The sequence below is a fragment of the Arachis hypogaea genome, chromosome 19 (assembly GCF_003086295.3).
Source record: "Arachis hypogaea cultivar Tifrunner chromosome 19, arahy.Tifrunner.gnm2.J5K5, whole genome shotgun sequence".
NCBI lineage: Eukaryota > Viridiplantae > Streptophyta > Magnoliopsida > Fabales > Fabaceae > Arachis > Arachis hypogaea.
The window spans coordinates 127,879,392-127,889,695 of NC_092054.1; the positions used below are offsets into that span (position 1 = coordinate 127,879,392).

Genomic DNA, 10,304 nt, shown 5'->3' on the forward strand with positions numbered 1-10,304 from the left:
TATACTCATACTATCCAGAATAACCATACGGGTACCAGGGATAATAAACATTTGATATCCTATTAAATTGAACATCCCTATACTTCCATTGTACACATTGTATAGATACTCCATTGACTCCCTATATTTTCTCTTTGTTTAAATACGATATCTATTGTGTTTGTTTGTGTGTGAAAATCTGTTTGCCAAACTCGGAAAACCTTTTTCTAAGACTGTCAAATACAAGGAAAAAGAAGGTTGGCAAAATGGTTAAGAAAGCCTTTGTTTGTGTGCGCACACGCGTGCCTCTCTCCGTGAAAAACTCGACCATGCATGTTGACTTATACATATACAAATAATCTTATGATAACGCTAAAATGATAGTCACCCTCAAATTCATTTTGGACACTAATTAATTAATAATTATATTTAGCCCCACATATATAGATACATAACTGCATTCCTTATCTTTTAGGCTTTACAGCAAAATTTTAATTAAAAAACAAAGAGGGGTAGGGAAGAAAGATACAGACTCAAATGGTCTCCAAATTTTGATCATTCAAACATGATGACAAACCTATTTTTGCCATATTAAAAAAAAAGTTTGAAAAAATAAAATACAAGAACAAAAGAACAAAAGTAATTAAAATAATTAACACTAACATGCAGAGCTAGCCTTGAAGATTTTGGATTGAATTTTTAAATCAAAATTCCAATTGATGATTTCTTCACCAAGGATTAGGTATCTGATCAGATGACATCAACAATTGTTCCAAGTAATCAGCACCAAGATCCTCAAACACCACTGCATTATCTAACCTAAGATTATCGTCAACATTGTCCCTGTCCTTAACATTGTTGTTGTTCTTCTTAATACCAATTTTCCTCCTCAATGAGTGCTTCCTCTTCAAGGCTACAACAGGGGAGCACCCTTCTTCTCCATCACCACCATAGTTCATCTCCCTAAGCGACTGCTTCACCGTCTCCACCGGGAAATTAAGGATCGCCGCCGTTCCCCTCATCGAAAAAGCGGCTTGATCATAAGCCATAGCCGCTGCTTCCGCGCTGTCGAATGTCCCCAACCACACCCTTATGCCGTGCCGAGTTGAGTCTCTTATCTCGGCCGCAAACTTTCCCCACGGTCTTCTCCTGACACCTCTGTACGACTTCTCCTTCTTTTCTGTTGCGGCACAATCGCCAGCATTTTCCTCGGAGCTAACCTCCTCCTCCTTTACCCTCTCCAAGGGCCCCTGGCGAGGGGTGTCGGCGGTGGCAATCATGCCATAGAGGAGCATCTCCTCAGGGTCGTTCTCGTTGAACGGAAGGTATCCATTCCACGAGAATGACTCTGAGGAGTTGCTAAAGGAGCCGAAAGAGGAGGAGGACGAGTTATCGGAGGTGGGAGAGTTGAAGAAGTGAGAAGTGGAATCCATTGATTGTTGTTGAGAGTGTTGTGAAGCAGGGGAAACAGAGGAAACAGAGTGATAGAGAGTGTGGTAGCTCTCTGCTTTTTGAAGTTGGTCCCTCCTATTGCTTAATCCTCTTATATATAAATATCCATTTTGGGACCACTGTAAAACTGTAATAGCCGCCACAAAAGCGAATGCGGTAAGAATTACAAATGTGGATATAGGGTGAAACCCAATAAGTGATGCACACGTAGCCGTCTTAAAATATTAGTACCAATAAAAATCAATGGATTTAAATAATGAACGGTTTAGTTAGATACTACAAAAATATGGACCCACTTTTTAAATAATAATAATAAAAGTAAAGGAATTTAGAATTAGTTTGGATTAGTTTTTGAAATAAATTTATTTTTATTTTTTAAAAAGATTTTTTAATAGAGAATAATTATTTTATATTTAGATAAATTTTTTGAAAAAAAATTTTAAATATTAAAATTTTTTTGTTTATTTTTTAAAATAAGATATTGTTAATTTTTAAAAAAATAAATAATTTATTTTTGTAATAAATTTTTTTTAAAAGATGTATTTAAATATATTTAAAATTTAATAAAAATATTTTGTTTTTGATAAAAAAAATATCTCAAATAAATTGATCTAAACCAACACTTAGTTAGTTGATACAAAAAATATAATTTAATGAGTTTTTCACCGTATATTTTTCTAGGACAATAAAAATCAATTAATAAGTACCAAAAAAGAAATTCATATATCCATAAATTTTTAAAATGTATAACCAAAATTTATGTTGACTAATTATTGGTTTTGTTAGCTCAAACAATTACTTTGTAAAATTATTAGTCATATATCAAAATCAATTACTAATATATTTGTATATAAATATATGTATGATTTAATTTATTTTTAATATGTATTTTTTGGTGTCAAAAAATAAGAAGAAACAAAAAAAAACATACTAAACACTAGGGATGTTGCAACAACACTATTAAATCTTTCCAAAACTCATCCCATTCCAATTGTTGTATGCAATTAGATGCTACATATTTAGCTAAAACATAAGTAACTTGGTTTGCATCTCTTTAAATTAGATTGACTTCAAATCTCCAATTTCACCTTAAAACCTCTTTGATTTTAGTCATCAAATCATTATCAGAATTTTGTACTTAGTTGTTCCTATCATTAACAAGGATAAAAGCATCCAAACAATTCGTCTCGCAAGTGACCTCTCTAAACCCAGCTTCCCATACTAGAATTAGCCCTATCCAAGTTACAAAAAGCTCGCTTCGAAGAATAGTAGTAGGTGGTAAAGAACCAGTACAACCACGCAATCAAAAGCCATTATAGTCACGCAATACACACCCAAAACCAGCAGAGTCACCAAATTCACTAGCATCACAGTTTACTTCAACCGAAAATTGGGTAGGAGGAGATCAAGAAAGCAGCAAATGTTGAGTTAAGAAATTAACTAAATTAATTAATGATGACAAACATTATTTTTGAGCAAAATAAATAATTAGTGTTGATTAATTATATCTACCTATTAACTAATTATTTATTGTTGCAGACCAAATGTTAATAGCCCAAATGGAATAAAAGGCATTCAGCAAAGAATATTGGGCTGAAAGCAAAATAAAGAGCCCAAGCAAAAGCAAAGGAAGAAACCAAAGAAATTAAATCGGGCCATGCATACTAATACCCGATCCAAGCTCGAATTGATTTCAGAATTGAAATTCCCTCTCTCCTGCTTAACCAAAAGCAACGTTCTTCTTCCTTCTAATCAAGTCACATCAAGATTTCAGAAAAAGCAAGAAAGAGAAAGAGAAGAAAAGCTTCTTCCATTAACCAAAGAAGCAAGAGAGAGAGAGAGTTGAAGCTTGAAGCACAGAAGCTAAAACAGAAATCCCAAGCTAAATCAAGCTTAAGAAAGGTAATCCATCTCATCTTGCATGCATCAAGATCCTCATCCCTTCTTCCCAACTCTCTGCACTACCCGAAAATGGCTTTGAAGGGAAAGTTATTTTCTGCCCCATTCTGCTGTGTATCTACGGACTTAATCAAAATTTGGGGACCAAGTTGCATCTCTATGGTTCAGATTTGGTTGACCAGTGGAAAACAATTCCGGTTACTTCTTCATGGCTTTCGGTCAAGTTGGAAAAGTCAGAAGCAAAGGTTCTACTTTGATGCTTGAGAAGAAAAAGTAAGCTTGTGGGTTGGTGAAGCTCAAAGCTCAAGGTGTTGACCTTGGAAGAAGAACTCAGCCACATGCAAGGAGATATAAGAAGTTTGCTGTTCATTCAGAAACTAAGGAGAGAAAACCAGAGTGTAAGAACAGTGTTCTGTTAAGAAGTTCCTCTACTTGGATAATGCTTTCTTTCAAAGAAGCATTCGGCCAATACTGAAGAACTCAAGCTGAGATTTGTGAATCTGGTTTTGCACATAGCAAAGAAGCTGCTGATGAAGTCAATCTCCTTCATGTTTTACTGACTGTAATGTTCTTTTCAATGTTTATCATTCTGTAATTTCTAGTGAGAAAAGGCATTGTGAGAAAACCCAAGTAAAAGCCATGAGTGAAAAAGGCTGAGTGAAACACTTGAGAGAAAAGCCTAGAGTTATTTTCAGATTTCTTTAGGTGTGTTCATGTCTTGTATCTTGTACCTGTGAGGTATCCCTTTCTTAGTTGGGTTAGCACTAAGAGGTATAGTTAGGTATTAGCATAGCCAATGTCAAGTTAGGTTAGAACTTGAGTGTGAAAGGATTGGGTCAATCCTGTGTTATTGGTGTATGTAATACTGTTTACTATAGTGAAATTCTTCCATAGTTGTAGAGGAGACTGGATGTAGGTTGCATAGCACAAGGCAACCGAACCAGGATACATGCTGGTGTTAGCTTTTCTCTTCTCTGCTGTGTTCTGTTTTCTGATATTCATGAGACAAAAATAAATTGTCTCATAAATTTTCGCTGCTAAGTTAAAACAGAATCAGAATTGCAAATCTGTTCTAAAAGGGTAACAACAGTAATTAAAAGGAAGGCATAGATTCAACCCCCCTTCTCTAAGCCTACCACAACCTTCAATTGGTATCAGAGCTAAGGTCTCAAGAATCAAGCTTAACCGCTTGGAGCAAAGATCCAATGGCGAACAATCTGGGCACAACCACAATTGCCTACACCCTCACTGAAGGCCAGTCAAACAACCGGCCACCTTTCTTTAACGGAAAGAACTATTCCTACTGGAAAGAAAGGATAAGGATCTTCATCCAATCCATTGACTACAACTTATGGAAGATCGTTGTGAGTGGTCCCAAGATCCCAACAAAAACAAGTGCTGATGGAGTGGTGACTCCGAAAGAAGAAGCTGAATGGAATGAAGATGACAAGAAGAAGATAGAGCTGAACGCTAAAGCAATCAACCTTCTTCACTGTGCTATTAGCTTTGAAGAGTACCGGAAGGTGTCTAGATGCAAGACAGCCAAAGAAATCTGGAAAAAACTTCAGGTTACACACGAAGGCACTAAACAAGTCAAAGAAACGAGGATTGATATGCTGCGAAAAGAGTATGAGATGTTTAGCATGAAGGATGGAGAAAGCATTGATGAAGTTTTTGAGAGATTCTCAATCATAATCAACAACCTTGATGCTATGGGTACAAACTATGCAGAACAAACCTTGGTGAGAAAACTCCTTAGAAGCCTCACAAAAGAGTGGGAAAACACTGCCACTGTCCTAACCGAGAGTAACAACATAAGTCCCATAACCTATGATGAGCTGAGAGGAAAACTCCTTGCCTATGAAGCCACACACACAAACACAGACTCAAAGAAAAAGGGAATAGCCCTCAAGTCACAAATAGAACCGAAAGAGAGTGAGTCTAGTGATGGTATTTCAGATGACGAACTTTTGTTTTTTGCTAGGAGATTTAGAAGGATGATGAAGAACAAAGGCAAACACAAGGGTTCAAGTTCAAAGGAGCACAAGATAGACTTGAGCAAAGTGACGTGCCATCATTGCAAGGAGGCTGGACACTTCAAGTCAAACTGTCCAAAGCTCAAAAAGGAGGACAAAGGCAAGAAGGAAAGGAAGAGAGTACTCATGGCAGCTTGGGAGGATCTTGAGAATGACTCAAATGAAGAAGAAGAATCTGAAGGAGATGACAAAGACTGTTTCATGGCTGGAAACAACAATCTTGATGAGGTAAATTATTATGATTTGACCATTGAGGACTTGCATGTTATTATTGATGATCTCACCTTAAACACCTCAAAACTGCTTGATAAATACAATGGATGCAGATCTGAAAGAGATGTGTTAAGAGCTGAAAATGAATTTTTAAAAGAAAAAGTGAAGGAAACTGAATGTGCTTTGGACATCATTGAAGAAAACAGATTTCTAAAATCTGAACTTGAAAAATTAAAAGGAAAGCACATTGTGGATCCTTCACATGAGTTAATTGCTGAAAACAAAAGATTAAATGATATGATTAAAATGTTGAATGGTGACTTAGCAAAATTTGCTCAAGGTTCTAGCAACTTGGACAAATTACTTGCAAGTCAAAGACCATTGTTTGAAAAATCTGGTTTAGGCTACATAGCCAAGGAAGATGTTGTTTCTAACACATCCTCTATAAAATTTGTGGCTTCTTCATCAAATACCAAATCCATACCAAACAAATCAGGTATCGGATATGTTTCAAAATGTGAAGAAAAATCTGATGAAGAATACACAAATGTAGCTGAGCCTTCACCAAGAACTGGTCCAAGTTCAAACCGGCCAGGTTTGGGTTATATTTCGAAAAATGAGGCTGCTTTCAAGAAACCAACTTTTCACAACAAAACCTCATTCTCGAAAGGCAAAAATATTCAAAAAAATTCTGGTGAAAATGCTTTTGCAAAGAGGAATAACTTTACTAAAAATCAGTTTGTCAAAAGAAATGCATCTCCTCCAAGAACCAGAAAATTTCAAAAATTTAATCATTTCAAGCAATATAACTCACATCAGTTTCAGCAACACACACCAGAAAATCATTGTGCTAATTGCAAGAAATTTGGTCACTCATATGCACAATGCTTCATTGAAAAGAGAGTTGTAGGAAACAAAGTCTACAATGTTATCTGTGATTTCAATGCACTTGGGCAACCAAGATGGATTAACTTCAAAGGATCCAAATTAATTTGGATACCTAAGGCTACTTGAAACTCATCATGCAGATTTGCCTAGCATCCAAGAACAAAAAGGACATGTGGTACATGGATAGTGGATGTTCAAGGCACATGACTGGAAGGTCAACCTACTTCATCAAACTAAATAAGTATGATGGAGGTTTTGTGACCTTTGGAGATGATGGTAAAGGTAAAATCATTGCTGTTGGAAAAGTAGGTAATGAGCAATCTACTTTCATTGATGATGTACTTTTGGTTTGTGGTTTAAAGTACAATCTTTTAAGTATAAGTCAGCTGTGTGATTTGGGATATTTAGTTGTTTTCAAAAGGCTTGAATGCTGTGTTGTCAATGAAAAGACAAATGAAGTGATGTTTGTTGCCAAGCGTTTCAATAATATGTATGGACTTACTCTTGATGAACTAAAGAATCAAAATGTAGCTTGTCTTCACTCTAAAGAATCTGAAAAGTGGTTATGGCACAAGAGATTGGGCCATGCAAGTATGTTTTAAATAAACAAACTTGTAAAGAAAGAATTAGTAAGAGGTCTTCCTTTGATAAAGTTTGACAAAGATATCACCTGTGATGCTTGCCAAATGGGAAAACAAACAAAAAGTTCTTTTAAACCAAAGGAAGACATCTCCACTAAAAGACCACTTGAGTTGCTACACATTGATTTATTTGGTCCAACAAGAACTCAAAGCCTAGGTGGTAAACATTATGGTTTAGTAATTGTGGATGACTACACTAGGTTTGGTTGGGTTTTATTTCTTGCACACAAAAATGAAGCCTTTTCGGCCTTTGAACCTTTTTGCAAGAAAATTCAAAATGAAAAGGATTTGAAAATCTCATCTATAAGGAGCGATCATGGAACTGAATTTGAAAATAATTTGTTTGAATCCTTTTGTGAGGAATTTGGAATATCTCACAACTTCTCTTGTCCAAGAACACCACAACAAAATGGTGTTGTGGAAAGAAGAAATAGAAGCATACAAGAGATGACAAGAGCTATGCTTTGTGAGAGCAATGTTCCAAAATTCCTTTGGGCTGAAGCAGTTAACACAGCTTGCCACATTTTAAATAGAACAATCATAAGGAAATTTTTGAAGAAAACCCCTTATGAACTTTGGAAAGGCTACCCACCAAACTTAGATTACTTGCACATCTTTGGATGCAAATGTTTTGTTTTAAATAACAAAGAAAATTTGGGAAAATTTGATCCAAAGGCTTATGAGTGTTTGTTTGTAGGATATTCCACAACTAGTAAAGCATATAGGGTTTATCATCAAGATGCTAGAATTATTGAAGAGTCCATACATGTTACATTCTGTGATACTAACTTGGTGCAAAGCATTTTGGAAGATGGTGATGCAGGAAATCAAGCTCAAAATGAGGATGAAACTGCTCAGAATCATGGAAAAGAAAATTCTGGACAATCTGAACCAGAAACAGCAAACGCTGAAAATTCAAGAGGCAATTCCATTTTCTCTCATGAATCTGAAGGAAATTCTGCAGACAGCAGCACACAGAATCCCTTGGTGACTGAATCTGTCTCCAAGTCCACCAGACCTCGTGAATGGAGATTCTTGAAGAATTATCCTGAGGAATTTGTCATTGGGGACGTCTCTCATGGAGTGCAAACTAGGTCTTCCACTAGAAAGGCAAATGAAGGTTCAAACATTGCCCTTCTTTCACAAATAGAGCCTCAAAACGTCAAGGAAGCCCTTAGTGACCCCTCTTGGGTTAAGGCTATGGAGGATGAGCTTCTTGAGTTTGAAAAGAACCAAGTGTGGACGTTGGTTCCAAGGCCAAATGGAAAGAAAGTGACCGGCACCAAGTGGATATTCCGAAACAAGTTGGGAGAAGATGGTAGCATTGCAAGGAACAAGGCAAGGCTGGTGGCACAAGGATATGACCAAGAAGAAGGAATTGACTTTGATGAATCCTTTGCCCCTGTTGCCCGAATGGAAGCCATAAGACTTCTCTTAGCTTATGCTGCATTTTGTGGTTTTAAACTATACCAAATGGATGTGAAATGTGCATTTTTGAATGGTGTGATAGATAGAGAAGTTTATGTGGAACAGCCTCCTGGTTTTGAAAATAAAGAGCATTCTAATCATGTTTTTAAATTGTCTAAAGCTCTCTATGGTTTAAGACAAGCTCCTAGAGCTTGGTATGAGAGACTTAGCTCTTTTCTTTTATAAAATGGTTTTCAAAGAGGCACCACTGACACAACTCTATTTATTAAGAACTCTAATGATTCTTTTATTCTAGTCCAAATATATGTTGATGACATTATTTTTGGATCAGCAAATGAATCCCTTTGTTCTGAATTTGGAAAACTCATGACAAGTGAATTTGACATGAGTATGATGGGTGAACTTAATTTCTTCCTTGGGCTGCAAATTAAACAAACTGAAAAAGGTATTTTCATTCATTAAGAGAAGTATGCCAAGGAATTAGTTAAGAAATTTGGTATGGAAAATGCCAAACCCATGGGAACTCCCATGCATCCTAATTCTAAATTAGATAAAGGAGAAAATGAGAAAGATGTTGATGAGACTAGGTATAGAGGAATGATTGGTTCTCTTATGTACTTAACTTCCTCTAGACCCGATATTGTGCAAAGTGTTGGATTGTGTTCTAGGTTCCAATCCAAACCAAAAGAGTCACATCTTTCTGCAGTTAAAAGGATCATTAGATATGTTCATGGCACATCCAATTTTGGTCTTTGGTATCCTAAGATTGATGATTTTTCTGCAGTTGGTTATTGTGATGCAGATTTTGCTGGTGATAGAGTTGATAGAAGGAGCACTTCTGGTTTATGTTGCTTCCTTGGGAAGTCCTTAAATGTATGGTCAAGTAAGAAGCAACCCACAGTGGCCCTTTCCACTGCAGAGGCTGAGTATATAGCTGCTTCTTCTTGTTGTTCTCAGCTTTTATGGTTAAAAACACAGCTTGCTGATTACAAATTAAAGGCTGAAAATATTCCCCTGCTGTGTGATAATATGAGTGCCATTAATATTTCTAAAAATCCAGTTTTGCACTCTAGGACTAAGCATATTGAAGTGAAATTTCACTCAATAAGAGAACATGTCCAAAAAGGGGATATTAGTATTCAATTTGTTAAATCAGAGGAGCAATTAGCAGATATTTTTACAAAACCATTAGCTGAGGATAGATTCTGCATGCTTAGGACTTGTCTAGGAATTTTGAGTTATGATTCCTTGTTTGAAAAATGCTGATGTATTTGCTGGAGCTTTTTGTCTCATAAACAGGCATGAGACAATTCTGGGCAGGTAATGAACGTTTCCATCAAGTCAACGTGTTCTGGGCTTATTTCAAATGAACCTCAATCTGGGCCAACCTCAATATTCAGATCAAGAGTGGTCCAAATGTGTTTCATTAATCTCATATCACTTCAAGGCCCCAACATGAATGTTACAATATTATTTGTTATTTTTTGATGACCTGTGTTTCATAAAAGGTTTTCAATAAATGTTTTGTGGCCCAAAAGGTTTCAAGTGGATTTATTCTTGGCCCAAAAAGTGTTTCAGGTTAATATTGTTGTTTTTCAAAATTTTAAAATTAATTTTTAAAATCAAATAAAATCTTTCTTGAATGAGGTCATGTCTTTTCAAATGGTGATGCAGTTGCATGGTTTTGGAAATTTGCTTTTGGGTACGGTTACCAACACTCCCTCTCTTCCCTCCATAACTCCTTCTCCATCACTTCGGTTTTCACCAC

The 10,304-nt window shown here is 36.1% G+C and overlaps 1 protein-coding gene across 1 annotated transcript; it reads right to left on the bottom strand.

The window, feature by feature from the left end:
* Positions 1 to 517: 517 nt before the first annotated feature.
* On the bottom strand, positions 518 to 1,513 carry LOC112778381 (ethylene-response factor C3). Its single transcript, XM_025822702.3, has one exon. It carries the CDS (start codon positions 1,410 to 1,412, stop codon positions 708 to 710), a length of 705 nt encoding a protein of 234 aa, XP_025678487.1. The 5' UTR covers positions 1,413 to 1,513; the 3' UTR covers positions 518 to 707.
* Positions 1,514 to 10,304: the final 8,791 nt, after the last annotated feature.